General features: G+C 42.9%; 4 protein-coding genes across 4 annotated transcripts in view; 2 read left to right on the top strand and 2 right to left on the bottom strand.

The window, feature by feature from the left end:
- Nucleotides 1-3,812, bottom strand: part of osbpl10b (oxysterol binding protein-like 10b) — a 61,562-nt gene extending 57,750 nt beyond the window's left edge. Inside the window, exon 1 of the mRNA XM_071911996.2 lies at nucleotides 3,580-3,812. Within this exon, the coding sequence (XP_071768097.2) occupies nucleotides 3,580-3,812 (233 nt within the window). The remainder of the gene's footprint in view (nucleotides 1-3,579) is intronic.
- A 1,376-nt stretch (nucleotides 3,813-5,188) lies between these two features.
- Nucleotides 5,189-14,450, top strand: gpd1l (glycerol-3-phosphate dehydrogenase 1 like). Its single transcript, XM_071912009.2, has 8 exons — nucleotides 5,189-5,342; nucleotides 6,409-6,586; nucleotides 6,977-7,117; nucleotides 10,485-10,623; nucleotides 11,321-11,433; nucleotides 12,319-12,555; nucleotides 13,733-13,839; nucleotides 14,233-14,450. The coding sequence occupies exons 1-8, from the start codon at nucleotides 5,299-5,301 to the stop codon at nucleotides 14,327-14,329; spliced, it is 1,056 nt and encodes a 351-aa protein (XP_071768110.1). The 5' UTR covers nucleotides 5,189-5,298; the 3' UTR covers nucleotides 14,330-14,450.
- Nucleotides 14,451-17,504: 3,054 nt separating this feature from the next.
- Nucleotides 17,505-19,888, bottom strand: kiaa1143 (KIAA1143 ortholog). The gene is made up of 3 exons (XM_071912014.2): nucleotides 19,683-19,888; nucleotides 18,738-18,882; nucleotides 17,505-18,467 (listed from the first exon to the last, which is right to left on the bottom strand). The coding sequence occupies exons 1-3, from the start codon at nucleotides 19,797-19,799 to the stop codon at nucleotides 18,238-18,240; spliced, it is 492 nt and encodes a 163-aa protein (XP_071768115.1). The 5' UTR covers nucleotides 19,800-19,888; the 3' UTR covers nucleotides 17,505-18,237.
- A 410-nt stretch (nucleotides 19,889-20,298) lies between these two features.
- On the top strand, nucleotides 20,299-22,143 carry LOC139921715 (transmembrane protein 42). The gene is made up of 3 exons (XM_071912025.2): nucleotides 20,299-20,554; nucleotides 20,949-21,095; nucleotides 21,215-22,143. The coding sequence occupies exons 1-3, from the start codon at nucleotides 20,357-20,359 to the stop codon at nucleotides 21,356-21,358; spliced, it is 489 nt and encodes a 162-aa protein (XP_071768126.2). The 5' UTR covers nucleotides 20,299-20,356; the 3' UTR covers nucleotides 21,359-22,143.
- Nucleotides 22,144-22,196: the final 53 nt, after the last annotated feature.

Here is a 22,196-nt window from a genome sequence, read left to right as displayed (position 1 = left end):
GATAGAGAGTCGACTGTAAAAGAGCAAACAGCAGCATATTACTGAGCTTTGTCTCATGATCACCGCCAGGCATCTTTATAATGAGTTTCCGTTAATCATCTCGCTTGTGACACACACACACACACACACACACACACACACACACACACCCTGTCAGTCTCAATCTCTCTTGCAATCTCTTCCTCACCATGCCACACACTCACTCTCACTCAGTCCCTCGCATACACACACTCACACACAGAAAGTAACACAGACTGCACACGCATGCAGTCGCCCTCGCTCTCACACACGCTAATGTTTTCTTATGGGAAGTGGTCATGACTCACTGGTGCTTCCCTTCCCCTCTGAAGTCTCTGCAGCGCCGCGAGCGCCACGCCACGCTACCGGGCCATAAAACACCGTCTCCATCTATCATCCGTGAGTCGAGTGTCTGGGCCACCATTAGGCCTTATAACTCTCACTAGCTACTAATCTATCACTCAGGAGGGCAGAGCGGAGCGGCGGCACGGAGACCAGGGACTGGAGATTGGTGAAAGTCATTTAGATAGGAGCAGCAGAAGAAGAAGAGCTGCATGTGCCTGTGAGAGCGAGAGACACAGAGAGATAAAGAAAGAGAGAGAGAGACAGCAGCAGTCAGGTGAGCTGAGTGGGAGAGAGAGATAGAGGGAATTGAGAGAAATCACAGTCACGAGTGAGGGGGAAAAGAAGAAATGAGAGAGGAAAAGAGGCAAAGAGACTGAGGTAGCGAAGGAGAGAGAGAGATTTGACACGCCGTTTTTAAGGAAGACGCCGGTTTGTTGGGAACGAATGTGTCATGTCACATGCCAGAGCCATCAAACATAAAGCAAAAGAACAGGGAGGAGAGATGTAACAGCTAATGTAATAGCTTAGCAGTAAAAAGCTCCCATCTGTTGGCAGTTTGAGGATTACACACACACACACACACACACACACGACAAGACTCTGACCTGATTTAAACTCAACTAGTTCATCGCGGTGCTGCAGATTGACCATTTCTAATATTAGCTCTAAGTTTGGATTTTAAGAAGGTCAGGGTGGAGATAGTTTTCCTCAAAGTTTTTTCTCAAAGTAGCCTGATCTTAAAATTAGGTGGAACTGGAACTTAGGGTACACCACAGTATCTTGCTTGAGTTTCAACTTTCACAGATGTGGACTAAGCTGGGATAGTGGAGGTAATCTGCATACAGTTTTCTTCCTTGATTCCCATTGGGAAATGTTCTTTTCACCCCCCCCCCCCCCTTCCACAGAGAGGTCAAAGGTCAGGGTCAGCTACAAACAGTACCCACTGGAGCTGGTAGGGATTCAGTGTCATGCTCAAGGACACTTCAGCAGGGTGGATGCGTGCCAAGGTTTGAGCCTCCAGTTGAAAGACGGTCTCCCTAATCATTACGCCACCTGTATTTTATAACACACCATGGGTGCGAGGTATCATCACTGACATAATAAAACTAAATTTCCCTTTTCATTGGAATTATACTAAACAGTCAGGGGCAAAATACTGGGACATTTGTGTGAAGTCGGTTCTTTCTGGTATATACTTTATGCTGCACGAATATGAGGCGAGAGCAGAGTCACCTGCACCGATTTGAACCAATTTCACATGAACCAGTTCCATCAGACAGCCCTAGTGCGTTTGCAGCCGACTGTATATCACTTGCTGTGCTGCTGTGTCCTGGTTCCAGTATCCTAGATAATGTGCTCACTTCACACCACAGTTCGCAGCTGCACAAAGTTCCAGTGCGGGTGTACCAGTCCAACTGAATAAGACTTACAAAGACTACATTATTAATCAAGGACGTATGTTTGGCAGCCATACTGAAAGCAGCTATAACTCTCTGGCGGATTCTGTGTCAACCGCCTTGTCACAACAAATAACAACAACTAAATCCCCCCTGACAGAGTGAGAACAACAATAAAGCAGCGATCACTGCGATGATACAAACATGCCATTGTTGCTTCGCCGCGCCGTCTGTCTCCCGGCTCAGCTCGCTCTGACAGAATTGGAAATGAAAGCAGAGATCAGGGCTTTGTGAAAAATAGAGATATGTTTTGATGAGGGCTCCAATATTCAGACCATACACACACACACACACACACACACACACACACACACTTGTTCAAACCCTATTTTCTCTCTTTCTCTCTCTCTCCACACCATCCAAGGGTTCCTGACTGTATGAGTCAACTGTATGAGTGGGTGAGTGCGTGTGTGTGTGTGTGTGTGTGTGTGTGTGGAAGTGGGGGGGGGGGACAGTACCACACACACTGTCAAAGTGTGATCATGGAGCTCATTACACGTCTGGATGCTTTTCATATCGATCCACTGGGACAGAGAGTGAGAGAGAGAGAGAAAGAAAAGAGAGAGAGAAGAAAGAGAGAGAGGAAGGGTGGGCAGAGGAAGAGCGAGAGGAGAGGGGGAGGAAGGATTGAGATTCAAGGAAGGAGTGCAGGGGCTTTCCTGATTTACTGGATGACTCATTCAGTGTTTCAGACTCTTACACTGGGACACCCACACACATCTCCACTCAAATGAAGCATCAGACTATTCATGTTGCAGAAAAATGTATGAATGGAAGGATGGATAGACAGATTAATGGATGGAGAGATAAACTGATGCTACAGTATACATTAGGCATATGTTGCGTGACCCTTACATAACCTTGGTCAAATAGTTCAGCATGAACATTGGCCTTGTCACAAATCTGACCTTGAAGTTCCATTTGGAAATATCATCTGTTATGGATCCCTGCTTATCACTCTGTTGTGTTTCTCATTGTACATAAGACTTGCCTAACAACACAATACACCATCCTGTCTGTGTCAGTGGTGAAGTGCACCCCAACCCCATCGATCAACCCCAAACTCCTGGGAGATGGAACTATGTTCTGTGAGGAAATCAAACAGACAAGCGTGATATCCAATAAGATTCCTCACATTGCTGTGAATGAATCTCAGAACATCCAGCTGGAGTCTGGGCTATTCACATTCATTCACAAATAGAAATTAAAACAAAATTAGGGCTTGTCTGTTAATTAATTAAACTGAATAAATCTCAATTCCCCCTTATGAAAAAGCATTATTATTATAGTAAATTTTAGAGGGATACTATACAAATATCAGAGCAAAACTATACTGTATGTCCATATAATGATACAGATACCATAGGAGATGAAAATACCATAGTAGGTCACGATAAAGTTACTATTGAGCACCGCACACATACTGTAAGTTCCTGTAAGAATATCATAGGAATAGTATAGTCACACCATAGGAAATAAAATAATACTATGAAGTACTACAAGGTCACTATAGAATTATTATTGAGCACCACAGAACACTGTAAGTCCCTATAGAAAATTATAGGAATATTACAATGTCACCACAGGAGATAAACACACCGTGTAGTAGGACTAGGTGACTATAAACACATTCAAAATCAATTACATTTTTTTTTTCTTTCATTAGGGGCATTGCAAAGCTCAGAAAATGAATGAAACTGAATCAGCCTGAACTGACATGACAGTCATCATTATTGTCTTGTTTTATCATCACTCCTACCTGTTCTGCCAGCCCTGGAGCAGGTTGGTGTATTTATTCAGGACCCCCTCCAGGTGCCGCTTGCTGCGGGCGGCGGGGTGCTGCGAGGGGCTCGACCCTGCGGCGCCGTCCCCGGCCCGGGACCCCGCTCGGCGATCACCTGCAGCCGGGCTGTGCGGCCGGCCGCCCCGGTCCTTCTCCTGCATCCTGGGGCTTCTGGCGGGGGGGTTCCCCTGGCGCGCTGACCGGTTCATGGCCCCTCTCTCGGGTCGTTTTCCCGTGGAAGTGAGACTGGATCTATGCTGGGTATCTTCAGGTTTTTCAAATAGGAGGCACAGGGCTAGAAGAAGAGAGCGATTTTAATTGGAAAAAAAAATAAAAAATCAATGCAGCTTTTCAGCAAAGTGATGCAGGATGGATGCAAGAGATGTGAGGAGCTTCCTTCCACTACAGTCAGTACAGCCTGGTGTGACTGTGGCAGTGTTGACAGGCAGGTGGGATATTCCGACTATCTTGCTGCGGTGCTCTCTCTCTCTCTCTCTCTCTCTCTCTCTCTCTCTCCCTCTGACGTTATTGCGTTTTTTGTTTTGGAAATCCCGGGATGGTCACTCCCCCCACAGCTCGGGATACTCCCCCTCCAACCAGCCAAAAGGAATGCAGTAGGCTACATACTGTATACCACAGTTATGAAAGAGAGGCAATCCTATGATTCATTTTAAAAGGATCACAGCAAAACGAAAAATATTAAAGTGATACCTATAGGAGATAACCTGCAGAAATATACACACATATGGCCAAAATATGCTTATTTGTACACGTAGATAACATGCAGATTATTCCAAATACAGTTTAAGTTTTTGAGTGGCCAAAATATCTTGGGCATAGTTGCATATTTATGTCAACAATGCATAGGATGAAACTGAGGCTATATGAATGAAATGTATTTCTAAATGATGAGGCTATATGAGAAATGTATTTCTACTGTCCAAAATATATTTCATGTACAAATACACTTTTTGCAGCCAAGGCTATTTCTACAGCCCAGTTTCACAGAATTTGCAGATGGAAAGTAATGAGCCTCAAAGACAAAACGCTGTGTAGCCTGAATCATTTATAGCCTATAGGTCTACATGCAACATTGTGCAAATGATTCATATTCGCCTTTTATCTGCTCGAGTTAACTGGCAGAATTGGACAGAGACTAATAACCCTAACGAATAAATTACCAGGCTATAATATTCCAATGATATCACCATAATATTCCTATAGAGACTTATTTTGCCATGATATTTTTTAAAATTATTCTAGGATTATTATAGCTCTTTACTGTGAAGAAAACAATCTAATGTGTTGTTTTCTGTCTGCGCATTATAGGATATAACTAGTCTTTACTACTAGGCCTAATTGTTTTTCGACTCCATTGTTTCGGCAATGCATCAAGTCACCCAAACTGTGTTACGCAATGTTGAGGCTACAAACAATTGACGTCAACACACGAAAACTACAATTCCCGACAGCGTTGTGTGTGACGTCATCAGCAGGCGACGTCCATCCGCCCGCTGGCGCTTGTGTTAGATGCGTTCCGCTCTCCCCCGCTGCCTCTCTCCTCTCTCTGCCTCTCACTCCTCTCTCTGCCTCTCTCTCTCTCTCTCTGCTGTGTCTCCGGTAGGGAAGTCGCGGTGAAAGCGGCGTCTGGTTTGAACTTTTAAACCTGCTGGACTGAACCCGGTAGCGTCCTCGATGGCCTCGCCGCTGAAAGTGTGCATAGTCGGCTCCGGCAACTGGTGAGCTGTCAAATCTGTCAGTGTGTCATGATGTGCAGGGCTCGCGCTGCAGGCGATCTGTTGGGCAAATCTCTGATGACGTGGGCCGATCATGTCGTCGCTTTATTGCATGTCTGGTCATGTTCCTCCTTATCAAGGCTGCTCTGGGCTGAGAGATGTAGGTGTGCTGCTCTGCTGGCATCCATAGGAAAGGTCAGAGGTCAGCAAACAGAGCAGCAGTCAGTGTATTGCTCAGTGGCAGTACAGCAGGGCAGACACTTGCTGACAAGGGGGCTTGAACCCTCTTGGCCCTCCGTGGCACATGATTGGGAACCGCTGCACTCAGCCACCCTACAGCCCAGCTATTAGGCAGCATGCATTTAAATCCTATTATAATTACCTAGTCAGATTACTACAATGAATGCCTGGAAGAGGTTCTATCAGCACTAATCAAATTAACTGAGACAGGATATAAAAAAATTGAAGGTAAGCCTGCACACTTTGCACTTTACATCCTTGCTGTTGTTTCATGCTGTACAGGCTTATAGTTGGTCTGTAGCATATCAGCTCAGTCTGAGACCTTATATGCCTAAATATCTCCATTGGCTTGGTATATAAGGATGTACCGAATCAATACCACTTTTCACATCTCATACAAACCATAATATTAAACTTTACATATCATCCAACAACAAATAGTGATCCCATCCATCACATATACTAAACAATATCAATTGAGACCATCAGTTTGAGTTTTTTCTCCATTAGTGGGATTGAGCGTCTTCCTAGGTTTGAAAATAGTAGAAAATCAAATCTTTGCTTTGATTTCTGACATATTACAAGCTCTTTGTGTGGGATACAGTAACATACTATTGTAAGTGCATCCTTATCATGTGTAAATGTCAAGTTTCTGTGTCAGAGATCCTGCTTCCAAATCAATCCATTGCTTTCACTTGATATCACAGCACCCCTCAGTGGTCATTTGCAGCGGCTATTTTGCATCCGTCCTCACAAGCTTTCAGTTGAATTCAGCCGGGGACTGAAAGCAGCGCTGGTAAAAGCAACCCGACCTCTCCTTTGGTTCCAGGGGCTCGGCCATAGCGAGGATTATCGGCAGCAACGCCCGGTCGCTGCAGCGCTTCGCCACCACGGTGAAGATGTGGGTGTACGAAGAGAACATCAACGGCAGGAAGCTCACTGACATCATCAACACGGACCATGAGAACGTCAAGTACCTGCCGGGATACAAACTGCCAGAGAACGTGGTAAGAGAGACGAGAGAGGTAGAACTGTGTGAAAAATTTGAACTTCAGAAGTCATGTAATGTGACATCAGTAAACTGCACACTGCATGCTCATGTTCACCAGCCCAGCTGATCTGTGGTGCTTTATACCAGTTACTCTCAGGAATGGTAATTCTATATTTCCACAAGGGATTGGCTCGTATTTTTCAGTCTGAGCTCGTGCAAAATTTGACTAACGTACCAGAAAATGAGGAATGTTGACATTCATATGCCCCAAAAATCTTTATATTCTATCCCAGGTTGCTTTCCTCCTTTTCTGCCTCAGCCAACAGGATCGGAAGAGCACACTTTCCTCCCATCCTTCCCCCTTTAACCAAACACATGAAACACACCCTCTCCCTCCTCTCTCCAGGTGGCTGTCCCGAAGCTGCGAGACGCTGCGGAGGGAGCGGACCTGCTGGTGTTCGTGGTCCCGCACCAGTTCATCAGGAAACTGTGTGATGAGATGGTGGGCTGCGTCTCCTCCAAGGCCCGGGGAATCACGCTCATAAAGGTAACGCACCCCCCGAATATTAGACACTCTGAAACTGTACTGTAAACAGCTCACCGCATCTGAAAGCTCTTCCTACATGATACAACATCCACGCAACGATACTCTGTGATCCAGGTTCATTAAAACTCACTAATACTCTGAGAATATGGGGACGCACGAGAAAGAAAAAGGTAAAAACATTGTTTCAGAGTGTTGCTTTGGTTCAGCTGCTCCTGTATCACACACTGACTGCATCATATTAGCCTCTGACTCATACAGCGGCTCTACTTCACTGTATCTGCATTGCTTGAATATCAGCAGCTCCCTAATGCCATAAAGAGCAAGAGATGCAGAATTCTTGACATTTTATCTGACAGTTGTCTATGTAGCCCAGTTCCCAACTCTCTGTGCAACCTGTCTTGTCCTACAAAGACGGATCACAGTCCAGCATGATTCCCCACATGATGGAATGAAATTCTTAAAAAAGCTGCACATGCAATAGTTTGCCTAAATTGCTTTAAGCAAGGACTTGTCCCAAATGAGTCTGCCTTGCTCTGATGTTGCAAAACTGTTAAACATCAAGTATGCAAACTATTTAATTTCATCGTCAGCTAAGTTGTTCATGGTGTATGTCTATGATTTTATGCTTAGGCCATCTAAAAGTCACACTCAGTTCTCAAGTGAGCAACATAAGAAACCTTTCATCTTCCGACTCTTTGAATTTCCATGTTATTGTAATACTTCACAACATCATTGGTAGCACTTCCACAATGGGCCCTTTATGGCAGAGTCCCATGTTGTTTCCCCTTCTTATTAAATCTCGATTGAAGTCTCTGGTTTCAATAGAGAATTGTAGTGTCACGTGGTGAAAATGCCATTTCAGAGGTGTTTCACACCCCTGCCAGGAAGACAATGGAGAAACAGTGATGGGATCTATATTTAGCTCGAGTCTGGAGGCTGGACATGTCAGAGCAGTTGTCTATTCCCACAACTACCCATCATACAAGTTGTAACATTGTATCAGGTACTCCCTCCAAGATTCAAGTTGTCATATCATAATGTGTTTTAGTTTTATGTGACTAGACATGCTTGATTTTCTGAAAAAATCTGTTTCTGTTTGCAATTTGAAGATTAGTAGCAATTATAAGTCAAAAGGCACAGTTGTGACATGTTTGTTACAAGTGTATTTTGATTAGACTGTGTTGTATTAAATGGCATTGCTTTATGAAAGTTATGGCCTGGATCATGTATGGAAAATGGTTCAAATCACAAGCCCTTGCAGTATTTGTGGAAAACTGTTGATTGTGCCATCGCAAAATTACAAATTCCTGAAGGAACAAGCGTAAGCAACAAAACGTGAATCTTCACACATGGCTTTGTAGATGTTTGCAGAATCCTATGAAGAATCCTATTAAAAAGGACTACAAATACTGCTTATGATAAGATCTATTTAACAAACGCGCAATGTTTCAAGTCTTGATGCCGCAATTTTCATCAGATTGGATTTGCCGGCTGTGTCAGAGATGTGCGCTGCTGCGACTGCAGACTCTGAATGTGCTGAAAACCCTTTTATGTAACATATAATTCCACTATAATAGGGGAGGCTGTGTCTGCTCTGGACATTTGGGCTTGTTTGGGAGTTTGGAGTGTTATTATCCAGAGTCAGACTGCAGCCCAGATCAAAGCCATGACAACACGCAGCCTAATACACACACACACACACACACACACACACACACACACACACTCTCAAACTTGTTTATGTGTGTGTGCATGTTAGAGCAGATAAATCCTCAGTTCTATCCAGGTTAAAAAGCTGATTAAAGCCTCTGGACTGGGCCATTATAGAGACACGGGGATTTATAACATATCAGGGTTTAGGTGCCAGAGGATTGGGACTGTGTGTGTGTGTGTGTGTATGAGAGTGTAAGAGAGAGAGAGAGGGAGTGTGTGTGTTTCTGTGTTGCTTAAAAACCCTTGGTGTAGTTGAATGGAGGCTCATTTTTGAAAGAGGATGACCAAAGCTTGACTTAGCCCAGATTTCTCCCTGTGAATGGAGCAAATACTGGAAAGCCCACACTAAACTAGGCCAGAGCCTTGTGAGCCACACCTCGAATAACCTTTTAGGGATGGGGATCACGACTGAGGCCAGTTTGCAATTATGTGAGGGCGTCTGCAGGGTGTTGAAGAAAATATCTTAAAATGTCTTAAATCATAGGCTTTAAAAGGTCTTTAATATAGTTAAAGATGGGGTTTTAAGTCTTGAAATCAGTTTTAGAGGACGTAAACATGCTTTGTTTTCATGTCATTTTAATTAAAGTCTTAAATTGAACCTCTTGCACCCTGACTTTCCCCTTAATTTTCCCCTTAAGTAGCTTCAAAGTTAGAATTTTTTTTTTCTATACTGTACGACAACGTCACATACATATTCTGTATCTGCTTGTTCCAGTGCTTCATTGAAGCTATAGCAGGCTTATATTGAGTGCAATATTCAAACGAAGACTCAATTTTTTATGGCTGCACCATTACATCTAGATGTCTTGTGCATCATTTTATACATATTTCCCTGTAATTCAGCAAGACATATTTGATATGATTGGAAACTTTCGGATCTTGACTAGAATTTCAAATAAAGTTGGGACCGGCAGGGTTGTGGAAACCTTAATGAAACTGTGTGTATCTGTGTTTGTATTTGTCGTGTGTGTGCTTGATGTCTCCACGCACCAGTGTGTCTCAGCATGGAGAGAGAGAACTCATAATGGAGCCGCTCTGTGTCTGATTTAATGTCAGTCACCAGCCGGCTCCGTCTGTCTCAGCGCAGCACATCTCCTTCACTTCAGAGCCCTCGGTCTGACAGGGGCCTTTCAATATTTCATTACCTCTGTTTGTTGTCCTCATGCGTCACTCTGTGCGTCTGTGCTGCGCGACCAAATTTAGTCAACATCAGCACCGGCAGGGGAATCTGTGGAGGATCAGCGTGTGGAGGATGCAACCATCGTTTAAGATCTTTTTATTTCACTGTTCAGCTTCTCTCTGCTTTTGTCTCCTCCTCTCCTCTCCATCTTTTTCTCTTCTTTCTTCCCTTTGGTGATAAACGTTATGACCTGTATGCATTTTGGACTAATGGATCTGGATCTGCTTGACACACACTTACACACACATGCTGTATATGCATGTCAGTCAGTTGCTCTACACACATTAACCAGCCAACTGCAGACAACAAAGTAACATCAGCACCTCTCTCCATCACCTTGCCACATCTCTCCCTCCATTCCTCCCTCACACGTCTCTGGCTCTCATCTCCTGCCTCCTCGTTTCATTCACACTTCTCACATCTCTCTCTCTCTCTCTCTCTCTCTCTCTCTCTCTCTCTGTTTCTCTCTGTCAGGGGATCGACGAGGGTCCCGAGGGGCTGAAGCTGATCTCTGACATCATCCGGGAGAAAATGGGGATCGACGTCAGCGTCCTCATGGGGGCCAACATCGCCAACGAGGTGGCGGCTGAGAAGTTCTGTGAAACCACCATCGGTAAGAACCTGGTGGCTGTGGTGCTTTAACATGGTCAGGCATTGCAAATGTACTGCTAAAATAACTTTCAACTTCAAAGTTGGCAAGGGAAAGGAAAGGAGGCAGCTGACCACATTTGTAGTAGTTACCTGGTTATTTAGTTACTTACTTCCTTAGGTAGTTTATTTCAGTGATTCGTAAAACACACAGCATTCATACAAAAGTACATGGATCATGGATGACACAGGGAAGTCAATGCTCGTTTCCAATGTGGTGACTGTTGTAATGGAAAAGAGATACTGACATGCAGTCAGCGCTGGCAGCTATTACTTTGAATATCTATAAGACCATTCATATGCTATTGAACATAACCTTTTGAAATATCTTTCTGTCTGTGCTGTTTTATTATGCTCAGTGTTAATATGTGTACTCAAAATAACCTAAACATAAAGTTGTCAAGATAAACCATAGAGTGATATGAGGTTTGGGCCAGGGTGAATGTAGTGTTGGTAGATAATAACTTAAATATCCCCTCATCCATGTAAATATCAAGATGAGGGGAAACAATCATAGCATTATGCAGGTGGTAAAGTCTTAAGAAATGGTACAGTGGGGAAGAAAGGCAAACCCACAGGAACCACCATTTCCATTGCACCTGACTTTATTTTGGTACACAGTAGAGACGGACTCCTCTGATGTGGCCCTGTGGTGTTTTCAGGCAGTAAGGTTCTGGAGAACGGCCTGCTGTTTAAAGAGCTGCTGCAGACGCCCAACTTCCGGATCACAGTGGTGGACGATGCTGACACAGTGGAGCTGTGTGGAGCTCTGAAGGTACAGACGCTACCGCACGCGCGCACACACACACACACACACACACACACACCTGAGGAAACTAGGACTATACCTGAAACCCCTCCTAGGTATTCCCTCCTAGGTTTAAATCATACCTTCTCTTCTTTTATTTCATACCTTTCACATGAAAGGCTACAGAATATTTCTATGTATGTTATAATTTTCAAGTCTGTTCCCCTTGTCATATTAAATAAATACTTGCAGTTTTTGTGACCGATGCACCTGCAATTCCGGCACTGGCTATTTGGCGCTGTGTCAGTTGTCTCATGTTGCTTTTAAAACTCATACAAGTAATGATGGTCAGACCTTCTTCGAAGCTGACACATACTACTAACATGATTCACTTGTGTGGGTGCCTTTGTAATTGTGATTTTGTTGCTTCAAAGTTAAAAGCCCTTTTTATATATGGTGTTCCCATTATTTTGTCCACCCCCTGTGTATCTATAGAGCATGCTTACAAATCATCAGAAATCTTTCTCAACACATCTTTAATCCATTACTATCTGAATCTATCTATCTACACCATAAAAAAGTATGAAATTATCTTTGACAATCTTTTTTTTTTCTAGATATGTTGAATTCACATAGAATCTCACTCTAAATGATTTTAAGTAACAAATGACTGGAATTATCGAAACTACCTGCATGTAATCAGTTGCAATTGCGAAGTATGTCGTTTTCTAAATAGTCCAGTCTTTACATCAGATCATCCTATACAATGAAGTCTTGTGAATGTGACATATTGTAATAGATAAACAGTAGAATAAAAAATAAAATAAAAAACTCCTTACACCAGAACATTATTGTGATCAGTGTGATCTGCATGTGTGTCTGTGTGTCCTCCCTCCCTCTGTCTGGCACCAGAACATCGTAGCGGTGGGTGCCGGCTTCTGTGACGGGCTGCGCTGCGGTGACAACACCAAGGCGGCCGTGATCCGTCTGGGGCTGATGGAGATGATCGCCTTCGCCAAGCTCTTCTCCAAGGACGGCTCCGTCTCCTCCGCGACCTTCCTGGAGAGCTGCGGCGTGGCCGACCTCATCACCACCTGCTACGGCGGCCGCAACCGCCGGGTGGCCGAGGCCTTCGCCAAGACCGGGAAGGTACGAGCTACGAGGTCCTGGAAGAGTCTTGAAATGTCTTAAATCAGGCGTCCTGGTGGCTCAGTTGGCTAAGGGGATGCCGTGTAAGAGCAGCGTCCTCCTGGGTTCAAATGTCATCCTCTTCTCTGTCTCTCTCTCTCTCTCTCTCTCTCTCTCTCTCTCTCTCTCTCTCTCTCTCTCCTGTCTCTCACTGTGACTATCTAATTAAGGCAAAAATCCCCCAAAAGTAATCTTTAAAAAATGTCTTAAATCATATTACTTAAATCCAAAGCCTGAAATAGTCTTGAATGCAGGTGTGTATATAGCATTTAAAGTCTTAAATTAAGTCAAGTATTACATTTTTTTGTGATTTCTTGTTGCACTGTTTTTTCTGGTGAGGCCAATCATGCAGACTGTATTATAGGTGTAATATAGGTCTACAGTTTTACATTTTTCACAAATTTGATGGAACTTCTACACCCCTGATGAGTTTTTGAATGTATGTAGGAGAAATCAGGTCCTGGACAGAGGAGTCAGAATAGCTCTGTTGGATGACAGTGAAGATCTTTGGCCTTTTTAAGGGCCAGGCAGTAATCTGGCATTAATCAGAACCATTAGAACAGTATCATACTGTGGACAGTGCATCGCTATTTCGTTCAAAATACATCAATTTTATACAGGCAGACACTCGTAAAAGTTCTAATGCGCTAAATGAAATTTAACCAATTAATTAAATAAAAATAAATGTAATTTGCATGGAGAATTACAGAATCTCTCTGTACAGTAGTACTGTATAAAGCATGGCTCAACAGCACTGCGGGCAACATTTTACCACTAGATGATGACATGATGAGAAATCGCTGCATGTAGTGTATTCTATACAATGTATAGAATAGCACTTGAACTCAGCATTCATTTTTGACTTGTTTGGTGGCATTTTGTGGGCAATTCCATCCTTCATCAGCACCGCAGTACAAACAAACCACTACTGCACTAACAACTCAGGGAGGAGTTGGCCATTTTTACCTGCTGCATCTGCACCATAACCCGTGACGTATCATTCTGAAGTTCAACCATTTCAGTTTGTCTCATGTATGTGTATTTGTCTCATCATCCGGGCCACTCCTCTGTCGCAGAATTAACATGTTTGGTGTTTTTGTGTGAATGTGTACCACCTGCTTGTCCTGTCCACTGTCAGAGCATAGAGGAGCTGGAGAAGGAGATGTTGAATGGGCAGAAGCTCCAGGGTCCTGCGACCTCGGCTGAGGTTTACCACATCCTCAAACAGAAGGGCCTGGTGGACAAGTCAGTACAGAGTTTCTCTCTCTACCTCTGTCTCCCTGTCTATGAGCGGGTCTCTCTCTCTATCTCTCGTTTCTTAGTGGTATTTAAAGGTGCTATAATGTAGCATTTTAGCATCAATAAATCATCACCACATTAAATTTGAGACAGTGGTCATGGTCTCATTTTGTTTACAGCAATTATACTAAGGTATTACAATTAATCTGACAATGATATACTGATGTTTAAAAATGCTACACATGGCACCTTTAAAGTGGATGATGCTCTGAATACATGCCAAAATCTGTTAATCATTTCTGTCCATGCTCTACCACGCTTCTGCCATAAACTGCTAATTTCTGCTGCACCCTCTCGTTCCCCTCAAACGTCCCGTCTGACCCTGTCCCTTCCCCCCAGGTTCCCTCTGTTTATGGCCGTGTATCAGATTTGTTTCGAGGGGAAACCCGTCCAGGAGATGATTTCCTGCCTGCAGAGCCACCCGGAGCACCTGTGATGAGGACGGGGTGACCCAGGGTGACGCAGAGGGGGGGGGGGGGGGGGGCTGCTGTAGGGATTCATACAGGGGGGTGCTTCACAAACATCTTGACACTAAGATCATTTTAGCTTAAGCTTCCCCTTGCTGTCAAACCTTCCAAAAAATTAGCTTTTTAGTAAAAACAACCTAATGTTTTTAACTGACGATGATGCATTTTTTAAATTATACAGATATCATGGGCTTTGGAATATAAGCCTTACTCAGCATATAAAAGACCATGTTCTTTTTCAATTTAAATACAACAAATGGGGGAACTAAAAGCTTTTAGTTGCAACAGCACTTACAAACTAACAAACTAACAGCGCTTTTACTAGCGGAAATGGAGGAAAACTGATCTCAGTGTTAAGATGCTGGGAGGAAACTGCTCCTGTGTTATATTTAGCTCTGCTGAATCTCCCATCTGACCTCCAGCTGAACGGTCAGTCGGATAAGGAAGAATGCATGTGCAGAGAGAGGTGTAGCACAACGGAGCAAATACGACATATCCCGCTACATAGCCAAGATTAGAAATGTTACAATCCTGCTCGTACGTATCAGCCCGAGCCGGTGCTCCTTTCTCGCTGTTTCACTGGTGTTTAATGGAGATGGGAGGGAGATAGCAGCCAAAAAACCCTGCAAAATCTTTAAGCTACATCCCTGGAGCTGATGATGACAAATGCTCAGACCAAAAAGACCCCAGGTGTTAAGACCACCTTTGTTCCCTTACAAACAAATGGACAAAGACATTCTTATACTGCATTTACACACAGTATTAATATCCTAAACGTTTCCTAAACTACAAGGGGAGAAGATAATATGATACGCCTATCTAAATTGGAATTTTAATACCACATATATTTGTAAGATATTTTTTGGGGGGGCAAGGCCCCAGCTCTGTGTTGTCATGTGTTTCTATATCTGATTATGCCGTAGTGTTTTGACCTTCTTGACCAGTATACCTGCCTCTCTCTTTCTCTCTCCATTCTCCGTCTAGTGAGAGAGCTGCCACAGTTCCAACATGGTGCTCCTCATGTAACACACACACACACACACACACACAGATCGTTCTTAGATACACAGTGTGTCGTGATAGCTCTGAGTTGCTGTTGATGTGATCATGATTATAAATGAGAAAGGAGATGATGTTCACTTATTAGTAGTCCTCTTCCTTTATACCTATCACAAGAGCGCCACCTTGAGGCTCTTAGTAGGACATTACATGCCTCTCAGAATGAACTGGCACCACATCAGTAACATCTCAGCTCCCGCACTTATTTTAAATCACTGTTTAATTCCCTGCTGCAACACCACACCCGCAGATCTGATTGCTTTGCTAAATTAATTTCTTATTGTCCTAAACTTGTCCTAAAACTGCACTTTATGCTGAGAATGATAGTGTAAGACATTTTACATTGCTTTGGGAGTGTGCACTTCTACACTTGTAATCAGTTTTCTATTTGTCTACTTGCTCCTAAACAACAACAAAAAGCACTTCAGTTATTACACCTTCGCCCAAAAGTCTGGGAAATAAGCCACTGTGTGTAAGTTACAATTTCTGTCACAGTCCAAATACAGGTTGTGTGACCAAATGCTTTGAATGGAACCCTTTATTATTGTTGTACAGGAGGAGTGTCTAGTCATGAATCAGTTCCTCACATATCGATGGACAGGTGGCGGTTCCTCTCAGTGCTATTACTGTTTACTTGAGACCTCTGAAACCACTAAGCTTTGGGGCTGAAATATGAGCCCGTCTGTGGAAACCAGCATCACACTGATGCACTTTTGTAATTTCCTACTTTAGCACAATGACAAAGGTCATTGCATTTTAATTTTGGGAGAGGATGAGAGGATTTCCGCATATTTATAACTTCAAAAGGTTTTTTTTTTTCCATACATATTCACCACCACTCAGGTAAACACATAAAACATTCCTTTTGATTATTTGTATCCTCTGTAACGCAGCACTAATTGTGGGGACAAAAGTAAATCGCTTGACAATATCCTGCTTGAGCCAAGCATGCAGACAACTAGCATTAGCTTATTTTTAGTTAGTTTAGTTTTATTGTTTTGATCAGTATAGGAGTTGTCTTTTAATATTTTTGCCTCATGTAAGTGAATACAATCTGTATGGGCAGACAGTGAATTTACTGATCTATGTTAATAATGCCTTTGTGACATCCAACTTTAGCTGTATGTTCAAACATTAGGTTGTTTCTGTGAGCTTTTCTGTTTAGACTTCCTGACGATTGCCAAGTAAAACTGTCTATGTTCCTAATTATCTCTGCCAAGGAGGTTATGTATTCGGTGCCGTTTCTCTGTTTGTCAGCAGGATTACAGAAAAACTACTGGCCCGATTTTCATGAAACTGGAAGGGTGTAGCATGGGCCAAGGAAGAACCCATTAAATTTTGGAGCGGATCCGTATATTGGTTGCGCTTGCACATTTGCATATCATAGAAGACTGGACTATTGGCCTTGGCGGAGGTCTGCGCTCTCCGAGTGCCCTTCTAATTACATATGCTTTGCATAAATCTCCCACTTTTTAAGTAAGTCAATAGTAAATCTTGTCGTTGAGCTTTCTCAGAGAACCGATCTTGAGAAGTTGCTTGGCAAAAACTTGGGTGCTTGACTGGTTGACTGAAGAAATCTCGTACTTAATATTCAGTCAAAGTCAAATCTTTTGTTTTCTGTCACACCGACACTTCAAAGTGTATAAATAGGCAAATTAATGATTCAAATTGGCAGCTTTCATTTTTAAAAATGTTTTGTAGTAAGGATGGGTAAGGATGGGGTTTGACAGACATGAATCATGTCTGTCAAACCCCATCCTTACTAAAGATAATTAGACAGGTTAGGATGCACTGTCATGTTTTCAGATGTACTTTACAGCCAAAGGTCGTGGACACGGGGCAGTGAACTAACGTCACTTGATTCCAATTTTGCCTTTTGATTTTCTGAATGTATAGTCACATCAGTCAACTGGTTCATGGTTTTGTGTGCTTGGAGAAGAGTTACATATTAATTCATGTTTTGTTTTTTTTCTTTTTAAATAAAATGGATGTTTCTCTCTGGATGTGCTGTTTGAGTGAGTTCTGTGCATGTATGAAATACTTAATCCAGAATAAATAACCATATTCAGACTAATCACTGCGTGTGCAATTTTTTAGTGAATTAGGCAGTTATATACTGTACATTGGGCACTAACACAGATTCCTACTGATTCACTTGTTACTTAATTAGAAGGTAAGACCATGATATACACCAGCACAGTAAAACAGTAAGGTTTTAATATCGGCTGTTGTCAAATCGATTTAATGTTTTACATTTCAAATGTTCCAGCCAAAACCCTTTAAAAAATGCATACAACAAAAGCACATTCACATAAAAAAAAAAACCATACAATTGCATTGACAAGAATGCATGACTTCAACATGAACAGTCAAGGCTCCATCTTCGAAGCTAGAATATAATCATACACCCAATGAACCGTTGAATGCATCAACGTATAAAAACTCACTAATGAATACTCCAGACTAGTTGCAAACATCATCACAGTTCTATTGACACCTTAGATGAAGTAGATGAAGATGAGATCCTGATTCAGACACAAACGAGGAGATTAGAGGATCTTAACATGTAGTGAGTCCTGTCATTCAGAATGCAGCATGTTCAAAAGATAATATTGCCTTAGTCATACAACACACACACACACACATTCCCAAGCAGGAACATTGTGCTATAAATAAAGACTGTTCTGAATCCATATGTCAGAGGGTAAATGTAATGACTTGTTAATCTATTTGGGAAGATTCCTGCTGTCTCCCCTTTCCCAGAGTGGAAGCCACCAACAAAAGTTCCAGTCTGGATTCTGCGGTGTACCAGCCTCATTTAGTCCTCGTCTTCGTCCTCGTCCCCTCCGAACGACAGAAGGCTGTTATTTTTTACTTTCTTTCCAGACTTCTCCTCCTTCTTGTCCTCCTTCTTGTCCTCCTTCTTCTCCTCTCCCTCGCTCTTCTTCTTTTTGCTGGAGCTGGCAGTGATGCCCTGGAATTTGTCTGAGGAAGAGCGCTTGGCCGGCTTCTTGAAAAGGATTTTACCATCGGCAGGAGCTTCATCCTCTGTAGACACACAGACAGAGGGATGAATGCGATTCATCAAAGACGTGCTTCACAAATAGTTAACTGTACAATGTGTGGGTGTACAGTTGCTAGAACAATGGTTTGCATTTTAGAGGCTTACTACTGCCTCTACAAGGTCTTACAGGCTTGCAAAAGGGACTTCAAATCAAGCGTAACTTAAACATTATCAACAATGATGTGATTACAGACAACAGTGAAACAGATCGACCACTAGACATGAAATGATGGTTCAAGCTCAGTCAGTCTTACCTTTCTCTGCCCCGCCACGCGTGTCGTCTTTGATCTTCTTCACCTCCTCTGCGCTCAGGTCTCCTTTCTTAATGACAACAACCTGCGGTAACTCATCCTCACGGTCACTCCCGCTGTCGTCATCTAGTGTCGGCATCACCTGCCGCTGGAGAGGAAGATCATGGAATATTATGGATGATGAACTCATAATAATAAACTTAAGTTGTATAGCACCTTTCATACAAAGTAAAGTGCTTCACAGGAGGCACGGTAAAATCACAAAAATATAAAATTGAATAAAAAATGAATAATGTAAATACTAAGAATAATACCAATAATAAAATCAATAAAAATAATAGCAACAATAATAATAATAATAATACAATAATACAAGAACTATAACAGCAATACCACTAAAAACATGATAAGATGACATGACCTAAACCAGGGGAGTTAGAAACACAGAATGAAATATGTACCTGGTAAAACTAAAGTTTGTGATAAAACAGAGTAAAAAAAAAAAAAGTAGGTTTTTAACTTATTTTTACTTTTTCTTTATTTTTTTACTGAGTCCGCCTCTCTAGGATCCCTAGGCAGTGTGTTCCAGTTTATTTCCACAATAGCTAAGAGAGGATTGACTAGTAGATTTGCATAGATAAAAATAGATATATTCAATTTTCAGACACCCTAGCTAAGAGAGCTGAGAGAAGTAGTGTAGTTTAGTGAAGGGCGGTTAGAATGAGTGGCTCAGGGTGACTTCTGCATTGTTTTGTGATTTTGTGATTCGGTTAATGCTGTAGAGCGAGTGACTTGTTTCAGTGGTGCAAACTATTTGATGAGCAGATTGGATCTAAGGCACAATCTCACATAAACATGGAATTGGTCAGATAGAGGAGATTTCCCACAGATTCAAACAAGCTACATTAGCCCTGGCTGCTAACACAGCTAGCCAAACCGAGCTGATACCTTGGTGTCGACCGTCGGTCCCTCCTTGTATCCAACATCACTCTTGAATTTCTTTAGGAAGGACGGCTCCGCTGGTTTCACCCACGACACGCCAGTTTTCTTGTTGTTCTTGTTCATTGCAGAAGAGCGAAACAATACAAACACCTATTTGAAATAAATGCAATTTAGCTTGGCACAAGGTTCCCTCAAAACAAAATATACGTCATCAATATGTGCCGCTGCGAGTCACAAGACTACAGCTTTAAGCGCTAATGTGATTGGCGGAAATGCCCACATATTTATATCGAGGAAGTGAAGAGGCGTACAAGTGACCGGAAGATATGTTTTTGCCTTCAAAATAAAAAGGAGCAATTTGTCGATTTGGAAAAAAAAATTATATTAAGTGCCGGGGAGAACACTGATATGGGAGCACAGTCAAGATAGCAGGTATCCTTCAAAGCTGTCTGGCAGCTATATATTACACATTATATTATTTTCATTTTTGGCCTGGCACTTTGTAGGCCTATCCCCGCTTACCCATGTTCGTCAATCAGAGTTTTATTTTGAAACGTCTTACCGGAAGTCCGATTCTTTGTATTCTGGCTGGCTTGACACTAGTATCAGTGGCCATCTCTGGGATTATGGATATGGATTCTTGTCACTGAAGGGGAAACTCTGCTTCGCCCTCTTCGGACATGATTTCAGGGTCTTTTTACGCCTTGCTGGCGGGCTTTCTCGGCGCCGTTGCCTCCTCCTCTGCCAAGCTGTCGCTCGGCGCAGACTACCTGAAACAGATGTGTGAGTCCGGGAGGAGCAGGTGGACCGGAGGGGAGCCGTGGACCGGGGGAGACGGTGGAGCCGGTGGAGCCACTGCAGCCACTGCCTGTGACTGGGTGAGACTGAGCTGAACCTCCTCTAATCTACTGCAGTGATTAGAGAAATGCAGTTGAGTGCAGTCTCTCCTCTCTCTCTCTCTCTCTCTCTCTCTCTCTCTCTCTCTCTCTCTCACTCACTCACTCACTCACTCACTCACACACACACACACACACACACTTCTACAAGAGTCTGGTTTGGTTCTCGAGCCCTAAATCCCTAATTTAGTCCATTTTAACTTCAGTTCTAACAACATATAATGTGGAAAAAGTCAATGGGGTTGAATAATTCCTTGGAGAGTGTGGAAGTGCATGACCTTTACATTGAAACACTATAATTTAACCATGTTATTATTGAATTTTGAAGCTAAGGCGACGCCTCCCTCCCATCTCACCTGCCTGTGTGTTTTCCCAGCTGCACATCCCCCTGCGCCTGGCGTGTGGAGGCCTGCTGTTCACCTGTAACGCTGTGATGTGGACCTTCTTCTCCAAGGCCCTCCACCTCTCCTCCTCTTCAGCCAGAGCCACCGTCACCACCACCGCATCCAACTTCATCTCCTCTGTAAGCTCTCCACAGGGACCTACGATACTTTAAAGGTCCCATTATATTTAGTGTTCCTTGGCGTCTGACCTTGATTTCACAGTGTGTTTCCTTCTGTTTGTTCTGTTTGTTGTGTCCAGGCGATCCTGGGGAGGGTGATTTTCGGGGAGACCCACGCAGCTCTGTGGTGGGTGGGCATCTCTCTCACTCTGTCTGGGCTGCTGGTGCTCCACGGATCCTCACCTCAGAGCCTCCCACAGGAGGAGGGCAAGAAGGAGGAGTGATGTAACTTCAGCTCATCACAAGCATGAAACCTCTGGCCTTCAGTCACGTACCACAGCAGCCTGGGGTGAGACTCTTTGAAAGGCGCTTGGTTGAATTTCTCAGGCACTTGAACACAAGCGGAATGAGATAAATCAGTGTCTTAATATTTTATCAAACATTTTAAACACATTTGACTATGTTGCACAGGGCTAATGGCTGGATGGTACTGCAGTACCATCAGTGCCAGACACTACTGGTTTGTATCTGCCATATTCCTGTCATACACTATATGTCTTTCCTGGCCCACTCTTTGCTGTTTGCTGTGTATCAGAAACCGGAATATCAGAAGTCGAAAAGGTGGAACTGAATGCGATGAGAGCAAAAATACTGCACTAAACTGTCGATATGCATATGTACCAGCTCACTGTTTCACTGAAGTTTGGATGTAGAATAGATGTGATTTCACAAAACTGTTGTAGGGACTTGTATATGAATATGTATCAGGACCCTTGATGGACATATGGACAATAAACTTACACATGTACACCATTATATTGAAACCAGGCACGTTATCTATGCAATAACTAACTTGTCATGTTGTACAGTCTTACTGACCAAGGATGTCATGCCAGCTCTCTCGCACTGACCAAATCTGTGTAAAACTCACAATCCAGAAGAGCTTGACGAAGTTTCGTGCTATGAAGATTTTTATATTTTATTGTAAATATCCAATGAACTGCAAAACTGTGCAGATGAGATTGTTGAAAATAAATAATTCGCTCACAATGCTGTTTCTTAAATTCCTCTTCCTAATGAGGCCACAGTGTATAGAAAATACACTCAACTATTTATGATGTC

The sequence above is a fragment of the Centroberyx gerrardi genome, chromosome 12 (genome assembly GCF_048128805.1).
Source record: "Centroberyx gerrardi isolate f3 chromosome 12, fCenGer3.hap1.cur.20231027, whole genome shotgun sequence".
In the NCBI taxonomy this organism is placed as follows: Eukaryota; Metazoa; Chordata; class Actinopteri; order Beryciformes; family Berycidae; genus Centroberyx; species Centroberyx gerrardi.
The sequence above is the reverse complement of the archived record's forward strand: the minus strand, read 5'-3'. Positions and strand labels throughout refer to the sequence as shown.